At 34.8% G+C, this 22072-nt stretch overlaps 1 protein-coding gene across 4 annotated transcripts in view; it reads left to right on the top strand.

The window, feature by feature from the left end:
- PSD3 (pleckstrin and Sec7 domain containing 3) overlaps window positions 1–22072 on the top strand; it is a 373102-nt gene that overhangs the window by 246647 nt on the left and 104383 nt on the right. For all 4 annotated transcript variants that reach the window (XM_063083776.1, XM_063083783.1, XM_063083790.1 and 1 more), the window contains one exon: window positions 1490–1533. In XM_063083776.1, the coding sequence (XP_062939846.1) occupies window positions 1490–1533 (44 nt within the window). The remainder of the gene's footprint in view (window positions 1–1489; window positions 1534–22072) is intronic.

The raw sequence follows: 22072 nt of genomic DNA on the forward strand, positions 1-22072 counted from the left end.
TATCCTTTATTTTAATTTGATATTCTGTCTGTTTTGTGTTTGACAAGACATACTTTACCATGTCCTGATAAGGAAGAAATGTGTCCTGGTTTTTATTAGCTACCATAATTTTTCAATAGTTAAATTGACTGTTACAGCCACACTGGAGAATTTCCAGAATCTGTCAAGATACTGACTAAGGATAGAAGTATTGAATGTTAAATAGTGTACAATCTGTGCGTAAATACATTTGTACTGAATTTGGAAGTGTTTTGCTGAAAAGGGAATTCATTATTGGGGTGCAGTCTTTCTCTTTATACGTGTGTAGACACTTGGATGGGACATATTAAGAGACAGAAAATAGGAAATAGGAGGCAGTTCTTCTGCTCTGCTGTGCTCTTGGACAATCTTTTGAACCTGCCTTTCTTTATTTGAAAGATGAGGGGTTGGATGGCATGTGATCCCCCTTTTTCGTATCTCAAAGTAAAGTCTTTGCTAAGCTTTCAAGTCCTAACAGGTCCAAGTTCTTCTTTGAGGAAAAATATTTCATCATCGTCATCATGTTATTATGCATATAGTTATTCTTTTGTTCAATATAATTTGCTGTTTTCATTTTCTATCTTAGAAATGCGTTTGTGGGGGGGGGGTGCTGGCCAGTATGGGGATCCGAACCTATGACCTTGGGATTATAAGGCTGTGCTCTAACCAGCTGACCTAACCAGCCAGCTGCATTTCTTTTTTTTTAAATGACATCTTATTTACAATTTAAAAAGTAGAGATGTGGAGTAGCATTTTCTTGGATAGTTGTTATGGGGCAACAAGCAGATTACAAGACCTTAAATGTAATGCTGGAGCCGGGAGAATCAGGGAGGCAGTCTTATGCTGACTTGACTTACCAAGACTCTGAAGAAGCTTCTGTCTCCTCCACCACCACCACATATACACAGCACTTACTTAACTGTAAAGCATAATTAGGATGCTAGAACGATAAATACTGTGTAAGTCATTGGGATAGAAACTCTAAAATTACTCAAAGATGCTTTTCCATATCTGGCTTTAGTCCTCCTATCATTATCTTACCCATTAAGTTGCCATGAAAGCAGTTATATTTATTTCATTAATGAAAAGGTAAGGGTATTCCAATGTTCAAATTAGTGAAACTGCAAGACCATATTTTGAATAAGAGAAGTAGAGGGCACAGTCTAATTGTAATCGTATCCTAATATTTTACCATGATGAAAAGTAATGCAGTACTGTGTGTCTTATTTATAAAAGACATTTTTTACTTTGCAAAAGTCTCCTTGTTTCAGACAACACTGCTTACCCTCTGCTCATATCCTCACCTGTGTGTCTTCGCCTTTCCAGAGCCAGCAGGACACTGATGGGTGTCAGGCTCCTCCTGTCAGGGTGGCTGCCCGTGAGGGGTTGCTTGTGGCTTTGATCGTTTGCTGAATTCAAAATGTGGAACAGAATGAGTAGAATAATTTGATCTTATTGTCTCTCTTTACAGGCTCTGTACAACTCAATCAAGAATGAGAAGCTTGAATGGGCGGTGTAAGTACACTGGGTATCAGCCTTTTAATAATGAACCACTTGCTTTTCCTTATGTCTTTCTTTGTGCCTTGGAGTTGATCTTAGAGAAGGATGAAATATGCAGTGTGCCTTCTCATTTTACGCCAAGTGTCTTAACTACTTTGTATAAAACCTAAGTAAACCCTGGGTATTCTGTATTTTTCTCCTTGGTATCCAGGATGCTTCTATTCTGTTTTTAATGTTTCGTGCTGTGCCTATAGACAATTAATTATCTTTTTAATATACCCTTTAAAAAAATAGCATTCTAAAAGATAATCTGATAAAATTACATATATTCCAAAATCCAATACAAATTATTTTGGTACCATCCACTTATTTTAATTCTCTCCTTCCTGTCACCATACATCAGAGTTTTTCAATCCTATTTCCTATGATACCAGTCATACTAGGACATTGATAAGTGCAAAAAGAAAAAAGGTTCTGTGGATAGATAAGCTTGAGAAATGATGAATTAAATGAAGCTAACTTTTTTTTTTAACTGCAGAACTTCTAGGAGCTTATACAATGCCAGTGTATATTGTCAATCTCCAAGACAAGAATAGAGTTTGCAATGTTGCCTGAATCTATTTGACAATAAAATGTAGTTTTTCAAGGTACCTACTTTGGGAAATACTATTAGAGGTAAATTAAACCTAACTATGTAGACCAACAGTACCACTCTTGTTAAATTTTCACTGATCAATATAGCAGTTAAAGATTTGATAAAAAATAAAAAATTGTTAGGTAAGAGTCTTCACTAAATTTTTAATCAAGTTTTTAAGAAATTAGATCAAAATGTGATTTTTAAATTAGAACTACATGTGAATTTTATTTTTGATTTTCACTGATATTAAGCATTTAATAGTTTTTAATCACATGACCTTACACAGCAATCTACAATGAACCCATGTTTATAGAATCATAACTTAGGAGATAAATCTTATTCTTTCATATGCATATTGGAGAAAAGTAGTTTAACAGTTGACTATGTCTCACATATAATGTACCAGACTGAATGAAAAAATATCAGTAACACTGGAATTGTTTCCACTAACTGTAGGGTCATATGATACTGTTTTTAAGTTAGGAAGTCAAAATTTAAGTTGAGACTTTAATATTTGCCTGTGTATATAATGGCTTATGTGTCTGTATGTGACTCATTTAAAGACAGTGTGTACCATTTCAAGGTAAACTCCTTAAGATTATTAAGAATTCAAGGTCTAAAATCCAAGGTGATAATTTTTCATTGGACTTATCTCTCATGAATGAAAGTGGGTTTTCTAGAAAAATTTTGTGAATGATATGCTTAGAATCTTGCCAAAATATTAAAGGCATATCCTGACCTATGCAGAATATATACTCTAGAGAAAATCAATAAAAATGAAATATTTATATTCACACTGGGGGAGAGAGTATTTTGAGGATTCTTTTATAAAGTTATTTTATAAAGCAAAGAAATATACTCCTGATGACCTGTTTTGTAAATATAGAGATTTTTGAAAATATTGAATTTGTTACAGTAGTTTTTATTTATATATTTATGTATAGTCAGAATTTGGTACAAGAAGGCTTTCTCTTGAGTCCTATCCAAGGGTGAGGGTGGGAGTTCACCCAAGAACTGGATTCTTCTATGACCCTCTTGTGAAGTCAGCAGAGCACAGATTCCAAGGTCAGATATATTGGGGTATGCATTCCAGCTGTGCCAGTTACTAGCCGGGTCACTGGCCATGTTAACCTCTAGGCCTCAATTTGTTCTTCTGTGAGAGGGAGCAATTATTGAGCCTCATGTAACCCTCAGGATGACCCTGTGAAATGTTCTAAAACACTAAACATACAGCAAGTTATCCTTCAGTTGATGCCTCATGAAGATTTTAAAGCTCCAATTTCTGGGGTTTTTTTTCATTTTATTTTTCTTTCATTCATATACTCATACATATACTGTATCTAGAGCAAGAATAAGGCACGATAGTAGTTTATCATATAATTAACTTTCTTCATCTATAAAATGAAGGGATTGGATGAACAGATCATAACTATCCTTTCCAGTTCCAATATTTTGTAAATTTCTGAATTTTGCTATACAGTCACGCCCCACATAATGGTGTTTCTGTCAGTGGTGAACTGCATATACAACAGTGGTTGGAGTGGTAGGCTATACATATAGTCTAGGTGTGTAGGAGGCTATATCATCTGGGTTTGTGTAAATACACTCAATGATGTTTGCACAATGACAAAATCACCTAACAATGCATTTGTCAGAACATATCCCAATTATTAAGTGATGCATAACTGTATATCAATGTTTCTTAAACTGACTTCCTGTGGAGAGAGCACTGCTGTATTTAAGGAAACAAAACAGAAAGAGTTCATGGGTCAAATGAGTCTTGGTATAAACTCTGGGGAAAACAAAGTTGAACAGATTTCTCTATTACTGGTTTGTTCAGTCTTTAACAATCTGATATACATTTTTTAATATCTACAGGAGATAAAGGGCCAGTATACCCCAACTTTTTAAATCACTCAGTTCTATTCTGATCAGAAAGAACCTTTTAACATCTAATAAAACTAGTGTTCTCTAGCACACACTTTAGAAACCACTGCTTTATGCAAATTTATGTTCAGGATCCTTCAGATCAGGAACTAAGCTTTTTCCTTGATAAATGTGTATGTGCAGGAATACAATTACTTATAACTCTGCACTCTCCCAGTTCTTGTACCTTTGTAACCACACTTTCTCTGACTCATTTTGCTTCTGTTATTCATTAATGTTGGTACCTAAGATCAACATTTAGAATTGTCTTCTTTCGATATAGGCCCTTTCTCAGCAATCTCATTCATTCCTAAAACTGTGCCATCTCTGTAAAACTTCTTCCTAGGTATAAATACTTCTCTGATCTCTTAAGTTTTAATTCAACATTTGCCTATTCCTGCAGGACATTTCTACCAGCACTTAGCACTCATTGCCTCTCTCAAACTTTGGTCATTTCTATTCATGTCACCAGCATTTTCCTACTTACCTGGATTTTAGCCTCTGCATCATCTTTGACTCCTCCCATGTCATCACTTTATTACTGCAGAAGTGGCTTCAAACAGTGTTTTCCTTCTCCACTCCCGCTGCTGCCATGTATATATATAAAAATACCATTTATATATATATATACTATGTGTGTGTGTGTGTGTGTGTGTGTGTGTGTGTGTGTGTGTGTGTGTGTGTGTGTATATATTTTTTTTTTTAGGCATTTATACTTTTGCCTTCTAACAAGTACCTCCATTTCCAGTCTGTTTCCTCTACTTTAACCTATATGAAGCACTCCTGTGCTATTAAATTTCAATAAGACACATTCTGCCCATTCTGCCAGTAATCTTTTATTCCGCATTATTGACTTCACACAGCCCTGTTTCAACTAGGCTGCTTCGAGGCACAGTTCCTCATGCTTATCCCATGGCTTCCTGCCTTTGTGCTCATGTTCATGAAGTGACCTCTGCTTGGAACCTGTGTCCCCACCATCCATTTGTTCAAAGCTTATTATCTTTTACCAGCTCATCCAACACCGATTCCTTGCCATTTTTCCTGATCTTGTAATCCAGAAATAATCTCAGCCCATAAACATTCATTTTCCTTCATCTGATGACAGCACCACTTTCTACTCCCCGTTATAGTTATTTGTAGTAATGTACCATTAGACTGTAAGCTCTTTAAGGAAACAATAATGTGTCTGGATTTGTCCCTTTATCTCCTCCTTTGCTGATCATAGTGCTTATGTGCTTAGTGCATAGTGCTTGAATGAAGGCTCTATAAAAGGCTGTAGAAAGAATGTTAATGATAATGTACAAGGAACTGCATTTCTTTAAAGATAAGCCTACAGTTGTGAAGTTTAAAAAATTGTTGCAGGAAAGCTGATGCAGCTACAAAATTTGTAAGATAATGTATACTTGCATGGAAGGTGTCTTGTTGATTTTAGAACCCTAGAAGAAATAGAATTATGGAATCTTGTTACTGGAGGTATCTTAAGCTTTTTAATTCATTGCTTTTCTAACTGGATTCCACTGAGGCTTAGAATTCCAGGGAGCTTTCTTAGGGACCTACCTGGTGGTGTGAGGGAGGGGAAAGGAGGAAGATGATGGGGACCCAGTTCTGCCTCCCACAAGCATCATGTCTATTTCAACTGACTGAAACAGCTTCACTTTTATCTTCTTAAAATATGTACAGAGTTCCACTTAATATTTATTTTTCAATGGTATCTGTACAGTGCTCTCATTTCAAATATGAGGAAAATGAAGTCAAGAAGCATTCGTCAACAGGCCCAGAGTCACACAGCTAGTGTAATGGCAAAGCCAGGATTTGTTTCCCCAGGTGTCTTGACTCTCCATGGCAGCACCGTGTCGCCTGGATTCTCTGCAGCCACACAGTCTTACAAAGTCTTTGTAAAGCAGGATCGTGTCTGAATGTTTCCATGCCAGCCTTTGACACAGTGCAAATTAAGAGAATTTTATATCAATGTCTCATTAAATGCTCATAGAATTACTGTTGTTTTTCTCCCAGGCAAGTTAGGTAGCAAGGATCATTCATTCACCTATTCTGTAATTTTTAAGCAGCTTCTTCTGTGCCTGGCCCAGTGCTGTGCCCTAGACACACACATGAGTAAGACTCAGGCCTGTGCCTGAGGACACAGCAAGGGGATGAAGGGAGAGGGAGGACTGTACAAAAATGAAGAGGTAAAAATGGGAGTGAAGTGCAGTGAGTCAAACTGACTTGTGGGAGGTCTAGGCTACTTCATGCAGGACAATTATCATTTCTCTTTCCAAGTTCCTTTGCTCTATCGTTCACTATTCATAAAGCATCTATTTGTTGGACTAATTTGTACTATGTAGTATCCTGGGAACTGGGGGAGAACAAAAGTGTGTAAGACTGTGATATTGTGAAATATATATTTGGTCTTCATCCCATTCCAGTCCCTTTCCTGGCATACAACTTCTTTTTTTTTTTAAAGATGACCGGTAAGGGGATCTTAACCCTTGACTGGGTGTTGTCAGCACCATGCTCACCCAGTGAGCGAACCGGCCATCCCTATATAGGATCCGAACCCGTGGCCTTGGTGTTATCAGCACCGCACTCTCTCCTGAGTGACCCACGGGCTGGTCCCCCTGGCATACAACTTCTAAAATCCTTAGACTGTCCAGTGATAAGAGTGACTTTCTCTAGGCTAATGAGTTGGCTGATGGCTGGCAGCCCCTAAGTAGCTCCAACCTCTGGGGAGGGGAAAGGGACTTAAGGTTGAATTGATCACCAATGGCCAGTGATGTAATCAATCATGCCTATATAGTGAAGCTTCCATAAAAACCCAAAAGTAATTCTCACTTTAAACATTGAAATAGCCATCTGTAGGTTGTTAATAATTACTAGTGAGAAAACTAGTAAAGAAGTTGCCATAAGTTGAACAATTGCAGATACAGCAGATAATATAAGCAGAAATTTAATTTGAGTGTGTGGGAAGAGAGGTAGGAGGTTTGGCCTTAGGAGTCACTGGTAGAGATGACTCACCATGGAAAAATTAATGAAATTATTTGTATGAGATATCTGACTATAAAGAAGAGATAAAACCCAGTTCTCCATTTGGGATGTTCATACTATTAACATATTTTCTAGATATGTATCGTGCCTCACTGATATACTAGCATAAGATTTAACATTCTCACTGTCATTGCTATCTGTTTAACTGTACTCACATTCCTGTCATGGCAGATACTACATCATGCTGGAGTCTTGATAAAATAATAATCCTAATATCAATATTGTCATCACAAATTTAGAAGACAATCTTTGTGAAGATGAACCAAGGGTAAATCTATATATACATCTATAGTGGTTATGGAAAGGATATTATTGTTTTGAGTTTTCTATCTATAAATTCAGTGCAGGTGCATTGAATATAACAAAAGAAGCACTGAGAAATGCATAGTTATGAAAAACTGACCTTTAACTTGAAGAGATTTTGAGCTGAAGAATTGATATCACTTAAAAATTTGTTAGCTAAAGGTAATATTGAACATGGATCAATCTCCTGGATTATGATGTTTAAAAGAAGAAAAATTTTGGAGTTTAGAATTAGGGAAGACTCTCACACATAGCTCTGTAAAATGTAATTTTATTAAGACTGTGAATCATAGCACACACTTAACATTTAATCATAGCTCACACTTAACATTTAAGAACCTGTTTTTCTCAGTGATCTCAAGTATGCTGAACTCAGGTATATTGAAAACTGGAAAGATTTACCACCCACTCCTTAGGTGTAAAAGGGCAAATTTGAAAAAGAAAAAAAAAAACTGACAATAATTTGCTTTACATTTAAGTAGCATCTCTCTGGATGATGAGATTGAGATGGATACTTAGAATTTTAAAGGATTTTATTGTAAGATCAGTTTTAATATTCATAAAGATGAAGGTGGTGTACTTTACAAATATTGCTATCTTTGCTTCACATAATCTTCAGCTTCAGAATGTGCAGAGCAGACAGGTTGGTGAGCAGATGGAATGTGATTATAATGTTAGTAGCCTACTTGCCCTAAAGCAGTTTTAGAACCACTAAGGTGCAAAGAATTATGGGCTGGGATGTAAGGAAAATGTTATAGCTAATATGCTGATCATTTAGAATTTTATATCATCTGTATTAATTGCTAACCCTTTGATGTTTGCTAAAGAATGATAGAAGAAGTACAATAAATGTAATTTCTAAATGACTTAATAATATGCATGCAATGATTAATATAGTGCCTTGAACATTTTATACAGTAGTTGTTTGGATTTCATTGAGCATTTTTGTGTTTATTCATTTTAATATACACACCGTACATATGTTTTCAGAAGATGAGAAAAATGTAAGTAGTCAGATCAATAATACAAAGTCAGTGATTTTTAGTTGCCTGTTAAAAATTTCCCAGTAGATCTTTTAGAAACACCTAATACCTGGCTGGAACCCAGTGTATTTACAAAAGCTTTTTTTAAAAAACATCTTAATATCTAGTTAAGTTTTTCTTAGTTAAGAAAGCATATTACAATCATTATACATATAGTCAGATTCTTTATTTAGAAGGCCGAGTCACTAGCCCTCATCTCCCTCACATCTGGCAGCATTCTTCTTGGTATTAGGGCTAATGACGGAACTTAACATTTTTAATAAAAGCGTGGTCTCATTTTTACATTTAAAACACCTTTGTCAAAATTAGGTATTTTTAGAAAATAAAATGTATTTTGTCAGCAGAATTTTGAAGTTTAACTACATGCTTTTTGATTTTTTAGTTTTGGTAAGTGGCAAAGACAGATTCCTTTTAAACTCATCCTGCGTCGTGGCATAATATGATATGGTATAATAGAAATCCCATGATAAGTCAGCACAATTTTATAAGTTTATTCTTCACTTTTATTTTCCAGCAATCATCTGACCACAATATTGAGATGGTATACCACTTAGTGGTCTGTTCCTGCATTCAGCTGCTCTGTTTTGTTTTGTTTTGTTTAGCAGCTTTATGGAGGTATAACTAATATACCAGAAAAATCTCCCGTTTGAGTGTACAATTCCATAGTTTTTTGTAAATTTACAGAGTTGTGTAATCACCACCACAATTCATCACCGCATTTCCATTACCCAAAGGAGTTTCCTTGTGCTTGTAATTCAGCATATTTGGTACAAACTCTTCCTTCCTCTCCGATCTTACATTTTTTTGTACACAACTCTGTTGAGGCATACATTACAATATTCTATAAAAAATGTATTACTCATTAAATGTGTGTCTGTTTCCCCTGCTGGATTATGAGTCCCTCACAGGGACTTCCTCATCATGATATCACCACTACTCACCTCACTGCCTGGCAACTAAAAGCTCCTTCTTATCACTACTAATCTGGCACTGACCCTGTGAGAGATACTATTTTCCAGGTATTTTCCTCCTACAGGAGAGCAAGGGCTTGGCCTCCTGCTGCCTGCTCTGCTCCACAGGCATTCTGTGGATGATGCAATGTCTTTCAAATTTTTGAATCAGGGAGGCCCCTGAGGAGTCCTTTAAGGTGACCCTTTACCATGGTTCCTGCCTTTGTGGATTCTTTCACCTGAATGTAATTGACATCTATGGTCAACTTCATTTAACAGCAACAGAATACACAGTCTTCTCAAGGTCACATAAACACTTACCAAAATAGATCACATGCTTGGCCATAAAACATACCTTAACAAACTTAAAAAATAGAAAGCATACAATGTATATACTCAGACCACAATGGAATTAAATTAGAAATCAATAACTGAAAGATAGCTGTAAAATCCTCAAATACTTGGAGGTTAAACAACACAGTTTTAAATACCACATGAATCAAAGAAGAACTCTAAAGAGAAATTTAAAAAGTATTTTGAGCTAAATGTAAATGAAAATGAAAACACAACTTATAATTTATGGGATGCAATGAAAGCAGTGCTTAAATTCATAGCATTGAATGCATATATTAGAAAAGAAGAAAGATCTCAAATCAATAATCTAAGCTTCCACCTTTGGAAATTGGAAAGTGAAGAGCAATTTGAGTCTAAAGTAAGCAGAAGAGAAGAAATAATAAAAATTAGAATAGAAATCATTGAAATTGGAAACAGGAGTTATAAAAGGAAATCAACAAAATCTAAAGCTGGTTCTTTGAAAAAAATAAAATTGATTAAGAAAAAACGAGTTGAGTCTTCTTCCCCCCCCCCATTATTTGTTTGTTTATTTTTTAGCTCCCACAAATAAGTGAGAACATGTGGTATTTCTCTTTCTGTGCCTGACTTGTTTCACTTAATATAATTTTCTCTAAGTCTATGCATGTTATTGCAAATGGTAGTATTTCATTCTTTTGTATAGCAGAGTAATATTCCATTGTGTAGGTATACCACAGTTTCAATTCCTTGAACTTGACAAGACAAGTGAACAGATATGATGTAGTTGGTGGAGGGGAGAAAGGGAAGAAAGGAGGAAAGAGGAGAACAGGTAAAGGGACACAAAAATCAACTACAATGTATATTGAGAAGTTAAAAGAAAAGAAAAGAGAAAAAAAAAAAAGTCGAGACCTAAGTAGTTAATAGTAGATACAAAAGAGGGGATATCACTGCAGATCCCATGGATATTAAAGGATAGTAAAGAAATGTTATGAATATATCTCAGTGCCCACAGATTTGATAAAAAGAAATGGACCAATTTTTTGAATGACACAGCCAAAATTCACATAAAAAGAAATAGGAAATTTGATTAAGCCTATATCTATTCAAGGAATCGAATCAGTAATTAATAACATTCCCAAACAGCATGCCACCCAGATGGTTTCACTGGTGAATTCTTGCAGACATTTAAGGAACAAATTTTACCAGTTCTGTATAATCTCTTCCAGAATATAAAATAAGGGTAATACTTGCTACCATTACTGTAATACCAAACTAAACAAAGACATTAAAAGAAAGGAAAACCACAGGCCAGTCTCTCTCATGATCACAGATGCAAAATACTCAACAAATTTAGCAAATCAAATTCAACAGTATATAAAAAGAATTATACACAATGACTAAGTTGGATTGATCCCAGGTAGGTACATGTAAGTCTTGTTCAACATGTGAAAATCAATTAGTGGAATCCATCATATCAACCAGCTAAAGAAGAAAAATCATACAACCATATCGATAGATGCAGAAAAATCATTTGACAAAATTCTGTATTCATTCATGATTAGAAAAAAAAACCCAAAAACCTCTCAGCAAACTGGAAATAGAGGGAAACTCTCAATTTATAAAGAACATCTACAGGAAAACTGCAATGAACATCATACTTACTAGTGAGAAACTCACCTGCTATGGTCAGGAACAAGGCAAAGACATCCCATCTCACTGCTATTTCCCTACATAATACTGGAATTTCTACCTAATGTAATAGCATAAGAAAGGAAATGAAAGGTATACAGATCTGGAAGGAAGAGATAAAACTGTCTTTGCAGATGGCATAATTGTTTATGTATAAAATCCAGAAGAATCATCAACAGTGAAAAAACTGTCTTGAAACTAATCAATGATTATAGCAAGATTGCAGGATATGTTTATTTTTATTTATACATATTTATGGCGTTTAGAGTTGACTATAAGTATTTGTGTACAGTATGTGATGATCAAATCAATATTGTCAGCATGTTCATCATTGAAATTTCTTTTTGTGTCCCTTACCCAGTTGCTCCCTATTCTCCCCACCCACCTTTCCCACCTCTAATATTTATAGGTCTGCTCTCTGCAGGATACAAGTTTAGTATACAAAAGACAATTGTGGTGCAAAGAGAAATATAACATGTTCTCCTATGCTGAAGCTAAAAAAGTTGATCTCATAGAAGTAGAAAGTAGAATGGTGTTTACTAGATAGTGACAAGGGGAACGGAAAGGGACAATGGGAAGAGGGTAGTCAGCAAATACAAAATATTAGATGGAAAGAATGGGATCTGGGGTTCTATAGTAATATAGGATGACTACAGTTAACAACAACATACTCTGTATCTTTGGATAGCTAGTTCAGATGATATTGAATGTTCCTAACACAACAAAGTGACAAATGTTTGAGGTGATGGATATACTAAGTACCCTGACATGATCATTGCACACAGTGTGAAAGTACCCAATTATATTGTACTCCACAAATATATACAGTTATCCTGGGTCAATTAAGACAAATAAAAATAGAAAAACAAGATAGAGAGTGGAATACTAATTACCAGAGGCAGGGAAAGGGAGGGAAGAGGGGGACAGTGAAAGATTGGCAGTCTTGTTGCAAAGTTACAGTTAGATAGGAGGAATAAGTTCTGGTGCCCTAGGATGACAATAGCTAATGTTATTGTATTGTATATTTCAAGATAGCCAGAAAAGAGGATGTTGAAGGTTATAATCACAAAGAAATGATTAATGTTTAGGTTATAGATATGCTGACTATTCTGATTAGGTCATTACACAATATATGCATGTATTGAAACAACAAATCGTACCCCATAAACACGTACAATGAAAAAAAATTTTTAAGTAATAAAAGATGATTGCTTTTTTTATACCAGCAATGAACAAGTGAAATTTAAAATTAAAAACACGATACCATTTATATAGCACTCCTCAAAATGAAATACTTACGTATAAATCTAATAAAATGTGTACAAGGTGAATATGAGGAAAATTACAAAACTCTGATGGAAGAAATGACAGAATAAAGTAAATGAAGAAATACTCCATGTTCGTGGATGGAAAGACAGTATTGTCAAGATGTTGTTCTTCCCAACTTGATTTATAGATTCAGTGCAATCCCGACCCAAATCCCAGCAAGTTATTTTGTGGACATTGACAAACTGATTCTTAAGTTTATATGGAGAATCACAAAACCCAGGATAACCAATACAGTATTGAAGGAGAAGAACAAAGTCAGAGGACTGACATTCCCCAACTTTAAAACTTACTGTAAGGCTATAGTAATCAAGGCAGTGTTATATAGTGAAAAGACAAATAAATAGATTAATGGAACAAAATAGAAAGCACAGAAATAGGCCCACATAAAGAGTCAGCTTATCTTTGGCAAAGGAGTAATTGCAATGTAATAGACCAAAGATCTTTAACAAATGGTTTTATAAGAACTAGACATTCATAGGGAAAATTTTTTAAAAGAATATAAACACAGATCTTTCACCCTTTAAAAAATTAACTCACAGTGGATTATAGACCTAAATGTAAAATGAAAAACTATGAAACTCATAGAACACAACACAGGAGAAAATCTAGGTAACCTTCTGTATGGCGATGACTTCTTAGATACAACACCAAAGACATGAATTATGAAAGGATAAATTGTCAAGAGTTAAGCAGGAGAGATGAATAGGCATTTAGGTCAGTGAATCTACTCTGTATGTTACTGTAATGGTGGAAACATATTACATATTTGTTAAAATTCTTAGAGTATGCAACATCAAGTGTGAACACTTCTGTAAATCATGGACTTTAGGTGATAATATGTCAATGTAAGTTTTAATAGATTGTAATAAATGTACCACTCTGGTGTGATGTTTTGGTAGTAGGTATATGCGGGAAGGAGGTATATAGGAAATCTCTGTACCATTTGCTCTATTTTGCTGTGAACCCAAAATTGCTCTTAAAAAGTCTTTTTTTTGTGTGTGTGTGTCTTTTTTGTGTGTGACCGGTAAGGGGATCGTAACCCTTGGCTTGGTGTCACCGCACCGCACTCAGCCAGTGAGCGCACCGGCCATCCCCATATAGGATCCGAACCAATGGCCTCGGCGCTCCCAGCACCACTGCACTCCCAGCACAGCACTCTCCCGAGTGAGCCACAGGTTCAGCCCAAAAATAGTCTATTTTTAAAATGGGAAGGGAGAGAAATCAAAATAAAGGTAAGGAAGTGAAGAAAAACAAATGAAAAAACCCTGATGAATAGAAAACATTAAAAAAGGAGACAAATAGACTCCTATGATGAGTATTCAAAAAGTTCTTGGAAATACTTATCCTTTAATTCTATTTTTTTCGTAATCTTTTTGAAGGTCCCTTGTATATTTATAATCTTTAAGTGTAAATAGATTTATTTGTCCATTAACTTTGTCAAAATATATTTTAAAATTTATACATATCTCTTGTTTATAAGAGATATACCTGAAGTGTAAGTATACAGAGCCTGAAAGAAAGGCTTTAAAAAATATACCATGGGAGTTCCTGACAAAGAAGAGAGAAAGAAAGCGGTTAAGGAATAAATCGAATATATAATGGCTGAAAATTTCCCCAAATTGAGGAAGAACATAGATATAAAAATATAAGAAGCTTAACAAATACCAGTTGTAAAAACCCAAAGACATTCACTTCAAACACATTGTAATCAAACTGTGGAAAGTCAAAGACAGAGAATCTTGAAAGCAGCAAGAGAAAAGCAACCAGTCAAAAAAATCAAAAGAAGGTAGTAATAGAGGGGCAAAAGAAGCTATAAGACATACAGAAATCTAACAACAAATGACAAAAGTATGTGCTTTCTTATTAATAATTACATTCAGTATAAGTGGATTAAGTTCCCTGATCAAAAGACATACGTTGATAGAATGGATTTTTTTTAAAATAGGATCAAATTATTATGCTGTCTAGAAGTGACTCACTGTAGATTTACAAACACATATAGATTGAAAGTGAAAGGGCGGAAAAAGATATTCCACATATATAGCAACCAAAAGAGAGCAGTGGTGGTTGTACTAATACTGAACAAAATAGACTTTAAGTCAAAAACTGTTAGAAGAGAAAAAGGAAGGCATGATATAATATAAAAAGATCAATTTGTGAAGATACAACAATTGTAAGTATATATGTACAAATACATCACAGGTCCTAACTATATAAGACAAATGGCAGAACTGAAGGGACAAATAGACAGCAACACAATAATAGTAGGAGACTTCAATACCTCACTTTCCATAATAAATAGAACAGCCAGACAGTATATCAATAGGGAAATCGAAGACTTGAGCAACACTACAGACAAATTGGATACAAATTGTAGTATACAGAACACTCCACCCAGTAAGAACAGAATATACATTTTTCTCAAATGTACATGTAGCATCCTCTAGGATATAGCATCTGTTAGGGCAAGTGGTAAGTCTTTATAATGTTAAAAACATAGAAATCATACAAAGTATCTTTTCAATTAATGGAATAAGACTAAAGATCAATAGCAGGAGAAATATCTTGAGACAAATGAAAATAAAAACAAAACATACCAAAACTTATGTAATACAATGAAAGCAATGCTAAGAGGAAAATTTATACCTGTAAACACATTTAAAAAGAAAGATCTCCATTCAACAATGTATTTTTACACCTTAAAGAACCAGAAAAAGAACGAACTAAATCCGAAGCTAGAAAAATGAAGGAAATAATAAAGATTAGAGCAGAGATAGAGAACAGAAAAACAGGAGAAAAAATCTAAGAAACCAACAGTCTTTCAAAAGATCAACAAAATTAACAAATATTTAGCTACATTGACTAAGAAAAAGAGAAAATCCCAAATAACTCAAATCAGAAATTAATAGAGGGGACATTAGTACTGATTTTACAGAAAGAAAAAGATTATAAAATAGTTGTGTAAATAATTGTACACCAAGAAATTGAATAACCCAGATGAAATGGACTAATTCCTAGAAAAACACAGCCTAACAAGACTGAATCATGAAAAAATAGAAAATGTGAATACACCTGTAACTAATAAGGAGATTGAATGAGTAATCAAAAACTTCTCAACAAATAAAATGCCAGGCCTTATGGCTTCACCAATGAATTCTACCAAACATTTACAGAATAGATAACACCAATTCTCCTCAGAACTCTTTTTTTTAATTGAAGAGGAAGAACATTTACTTCATACCTCATTCTATGAGTCCAGCATTACCTTGATACCAGAGGAAGAACATTTACTTCATACCTCATTCTATGAGTCCAGCATTACCTTGATACCAGCCAAACAAGAACACTATAAGAAAGAAAATTAGAAACCAATATTTCTTACAAATATGAATGTAAAAATTTTCAGCAACATACTAGGCAACTAAATTCAACAACATAGCAAAAGGATTATGCACCATGATCAAGTGGGATTTATTCCTGGGATGCAAGCATGGTTCAACATATGAAAATCAGTTAATGTAATACACCACCATTAACAGAATGAAGGATAACTACCACATCATCATCTCAATTGATGCAGAAAAAGCACTTGACAAAATTATAACTATTTCATGATTAAAACACTGAACTAGGAATAGTTAGAAACTACCTCAACAAAATTAAAATCACACAGCTAACATCATACTCAATGAAATACTGAAATTTTTTCCTCTAACATCAGGAACAAGAAAAGGATGTCCATTCTTGATACGGTTATTCAACATAATACTGGAAGTCCTGGCAAGCGTGTTATGGACTTATTGTGTTCAGCTGAAATTCTTCATATGTTGAACCCATAATCCCTCGTGTGACTGTATTTGGGAATAGGGCCTTTAAAAAGAGATAATTAATGTTAAATGAGTTTATAATGGTGGGTCCCTAATACAATATGACTGCTGTCCTTATGAGAAGAGGAAGAGACACTGGTGGTGTCTGTTCACAGAGAAAAGACCATGTGCAGACACTGTGAGATCTCTTCCAGCCATGGAATGAGGCCTAGGGAGAAACCAAACTTTCCAGTTCCTTGAACTTGGACCTCCAGATTGTGAGAAAATAAATTCCTGTTGTTTATGCTACCCAGTGTGTGGCATTTTGTTGAATAATACACAAAGCAATCAGGCAAGAAAAAGAAATCAAAGGCATCCAGATTGGAAGTGAAATAATAAAATTATCTGTGTTTACAGATGACCTGATCTTATAACTAAAAATCTATAAAGATTAAACAAAAGAAATTAATTCACCAGATACAAAATCAGCACCAAAGAATCAGTTGCATACACTAATATTCAATGATCCAAAAAGGAAATTAAGAAAATAATTTTATTTATTATGGAATCAAAAAGAATAGAATGGTTAATAGGAATTAACCAAAAACATGAAAGACTTGTATACTGCAAACTCATCTCTCCCCACCACAGACTTCTGTTTAATTCTTGAGGAACTGTTATATGATTTTTCCACAACAGTGTATACACAGAAAATGTTTCAGCTCTAAAAATATTGCTGAAAGAAATTAAAGAAGACACAAATAAATGGGAAGACATATGTGTTCATGGTATGGAAGACTTAATAGTGTTAAGATATCAATAATACCCAACAAAATACACAGATACAATACAATGCCTATCAAAATCCTAGGACTTTTTTTTTTTTAAACGGAAATAGAAAAGTCCATCCTAAAATTTAAAACAAACCTTAAGGGACCCCCAAATAGCCAAGACAATCTTGAAAAAGAACTAAGTTGGAGGCCTCATGCTTCTTGATTTTAAAACTTACTACAAAGCTACAGTAATGAAAACAGCATGGTACTGCCATTAAGGCAGAGATAAAGACCAATGGAAAAGAATAGAGAGCCCAGAAATAAATATGTACTGGTATATATGGTGAAATGATTTTCAGCAAGTGTGCTAAGCCCATTCAATGAGGAAAAGATCATCTCTTCAACAAAAGATGTTTGGAATACTGATGGAGTTTGGATGTGTTGTCCCTACCAAAACTCATGTGAAAATCAGATCCCCAATGTGGTAGTGCTGGAAGCTTTTTGAGTTATGAGAGCAAATCCCTCATGAATGGATGAATGTTCACTCTGGGGGTTGGGGGTCCTGAGTGAGATTTTGTTCTATTAGTTCCCATGAGACCTGGTTGTTTAAAAGACCCTGGTGCGTGCTCTCTCTCTCTCTCTCTCTCTCTTTGAATTTCATGTAACTGAAGCCCTTTGAGCTAGAACTTTTGAGTTTGGTGCTGGTATAACAGCCTGGGTAGAGCTAAAGCCTCACTATGAGACTTAGCAAAACAGGCTATTTTAGAATCTATTCAGTGGTTGGGTCAACTTAATGATGGTTAGCTTTTGTAAATTTGAAGTAGTTTTGTTTTGTTTTTCTTTATTCTTTGTGGAATTCCAGTGAAATATAAGACTAGTGGATTTGTATGATTACTTCTCCAATTTTATGTGTTTAAAAATATAAGCACCTGTCATATGTAGTACAGAACATAAGAAATTCATATTTTACAGTTGCCTTGTAGAAAGAACAGAGGAGTAAAAGGTTGTCTGCTATCAACACTAGAGCTTTTGTCATTTTTTTCTTTTTCAAAAAAAACCACTTTTTAAAGATTTTTTAAAAATATATAACATGATAAAAAATATATAACAAGAATTTCAAATGCCACTTCCATGCAGGTGGTCCACCACAGCCATCGCCACCGTCACTGCTGCCACAAGGCCAGCTTGCTGCCACAGTAGCAGCCACAGCCACTGTGCAGGCAGTCTGCTGCCTATTCAACCGCACTGATGCAAGGAGAGTCACTAGCAAAACCTAGAAAAAGAAAAGGAAGTATTTTTCCTCAAATCCCACTCCAGAGTAATAGAAGAAGCACCTGCTATACCAGATGCCAGACATCAATGTAGAGGTACGAGAAATACAAAGAAACAAACAACAACAACAAAAAAATGACACCACCAAAGGTATACAGTAATTCTCAAGTACCAGACCCTGTACACAGGAAACTCTTGAAATGATTGAAAAGGAATTCAAACCAACAATCCTAAGAAAACTCAGTGAGATAAGAGAAGACTCAGACAGCACAGTGAAATGAGAAAACGTATCCAGGATACAAAGGAGGAAATTTACAAAGAGATTAATACCTTCAGAAAGAATGTAGCATAACTCCAGGAACTGAAGGATTCATTCAGCTAGATAAAAAACACAACTGAGAACTTAAGCAGCAAGTTAGAGCAAGCAGAAGAAGGAATTTCTTATCCCGGAGACAGTCTTTTCAAAATAATCCAAGCAGGCAAGAAAAGGGAAAAAAGAATTTTAAAAAATGAAAATCTAAGAGAACTAGCAGACAACCTTAAGTGCAAAAACATCCAAATCATATGTGTTCCAGAAGGAGAGGATAAAGGAAAAGTCATTGAAAACCTATTCAATGAAATAGTAACAGAAAACTTCCCAAGTATAGGGAGAGATAAGGAACTTCAGATCCAGGAGGCTCAAAGATCCCCAAGCAGATACAATACAAAAAGATCCTCTCTGAGACACATTATAGTCAAACTGGCAAAACTCAAAGACCAAGAGAGAATCCTAAGAGGAGAAAGAAAAAAGAGTCAACTCACATATAAGGAAGCCCCCACCAGACTAACAGGAGACTTCTCAACAGAAACTCTACAGGCCAGAAGAAAACAGTATGATATATTCAAAATACTAAAAGAAAAAAACCCTACCAGGCAAGAATGCTATACTTAGCAAAGCTATCCTTCAGAAATAAGGGAGAAATAATGTATTTACCAGACAAACAAAAACTGTGGGAGTTCACCAACACATGACCAGCCCTGTAAGAAATCCTCTAAGGAGTCCTGCATCTGGAATCTAAAAAAATGATAATCACTATCACAGATACACAGAAAGAACAAAACCCACTAGTAGAACAAAAATGCAAATGAGAAAAGGAAAGAAACTACATCTTACCACCTCAGAAAATCAACAAACATTGAAGATGATAACGGAAGAAAGGAACAGAAGATATTAAAAACATCCAAAGAAAAATTGATAAAATGCCAGAGTAAGATACCTTTCAATAGCAAACCTAAATGTACATGGATTAAATTCCCCATTCAAAAGACACAGACTGAATGATTGGGTTAAAAAGCTCAACCTAACTATATGCTGTTTTCAAGAGACTCACCTCACCTGTAAAGACAGACTAATAGTGAAGAGATGGGAAAATATATACCACACAAATGGAAACCAAAAATAAGCATGAGTAGCTATTCTTATCTCAAATAAAATATACTTTAAACCAAAAACCATAAAAAGAGACAAGGCCACTATATAATGATAAAGGAATCTATTCAGCAAGAAGTCATAACAATCATAAATATATATGTACCCAATACCAGAGCACCCAGTTGTATAAGGAAAACACTATTAGACCTAAAGAAAAAAATAGACCCCAATACGATAATAGCTGGGGCCCTGAACAGCCCACTCTCAGCATTGACATATAATCTAAGCTACAAATCAACAGAGAAATGCAGGATTTAAACTATAGCTTAGACCAATTGGACTTAGCAAACATCTATAGAACATTTCATCCAAGAACTACAGAATATACATTCTTCTTGTCAGCACATGGCACATTCTCCAGGATAGACCATGTTAGGTCACAAATCAAATCTCAACAAATTCAAAAAATTGATATCATTTAAAGTATCTTTTCAGACCACATCATATGAAAAGTAGAAATCAATAACAAGTGAAACTCTGGAAACTATAGCAGTACATGGAAATTAAACAACATGCTCCTGAACAACCTATGGGTCCAAGAAGAAATTACACAGGAAATCAAAAAATTTCTTGAAACTAATGGAAATAGAGACACATCATACCAAAACCTGTTGGATACTGCAAAAGCAGTACTTAGAGGGAAGTTTATTGCAATAAATGCATACATGAAAAGAACAAAAAGATCTGAAATAAACAACACTACACCTCAAAGAACTAGAAAAACAAGAACAATCCAATCCCAAAAATAGTAGACAGAAAAAAATAATTAAGATCTGCACAGAACTACATGAAATAGAGACCCCAAAAATGATTTTTAAAAAATCAATATAACAGAAAGTTGGTATTTTAAGGTAAAATAGACAAAACACTAGTTAACAACAACAACAACAAAGAAGTATCACTAGAGACTATTATAAATAAATATATGCCAACAAATTTGAAAAGTTGGAGGAATGGATAAATTTCTGGGCACACACAAACTACCAAAACTGAACCAAGAAGAAATAAAAAATCTAAACAGATGAATAACATGCAATGAGATTGAAGCAGTAATCAGCAGTCTCCCCACAAAGAAGCAGCCCAAGATTGATGACTTTACTGCTGAATTCTACCAATCCTTTGAAGAGGAATTAAAACCAATTCTCTTCAAACTATTCCAAAAAATTGAAACAGAGACCATTTTCCCAAACTCATTCTGTGAGACTCACAATCACCCGGATACCAAAACCAGACAAAGATACAACAAAAAAACTACAGACCAATATATCTAATGAACATAGATGCAACAATCCTCAACACAATATTAGCAATCAGTACAGCAACACATCAAAAAATTATACACCATGATCAAGTGGGAGTCATCCCAGGAATGCAAGGATGGTTTAACATTCATAAGTCAAACAAACGTGATACACCACATCAACAAAATCAAAGACAAATACCATATAATTATGTCAGTAGATACAGAAAAAGCATTTGACAGAATTCAACATCCCTTCATGATAAAGACTCTCAGCAAATTAGGTGTAAAAGGAAAGTATCTCAAGACTATAAAGGCTATATGTGACAAGCCTACCACCAATATCATCCTGAACTGGAACAAACAAGGATGCCTACTCTTTCCACTCCTATTTAACATAGTATTGGAAGTACTTGCTGAAGCAGTCAGGCAAGAGAAAAACAGGGTATCCAGATTTTAAAAGGTAAAGTGAAACTGTCCCTGTTTGTAGATGTCATGATCCTATATATAGAAAAACCTAAAGGCTCTGTCAAAAAACTATTAGAGGTGACAAATGATTTTAGGAAAGTTTCAGGATACAAAATCTACATGCAAAAATGAGTAGTTTATACACTCCAATAATGAACCAACAGAATAAGAAATCAAGAAAGCAAGCCCATTTACAGTAGTCACCAAAAAAATTAAATCCCTAGGAATCAATTTAACCAAGGAGGTGAAATGTTCTACAAGGAGAACTACAAATCACTGATGAAAGAAATTAA

Source organism: Cynocephalus volans, chromosome 2 (genome assembly GCF_027409185.1).
Source record: "Cynocephalus volans isolate mCynVol1 chromosome 2, mCynVol1.pri, whole genome shotgun sequence".
In the NCBI taxonomy this organism is placed as follows: domain Eukaryota; kingdom Metazoa; phylum Chordata; class Mammalia; order Dermoptera; family Cynocephalidae; genus Cynocephalus; species Cynocephalus volans.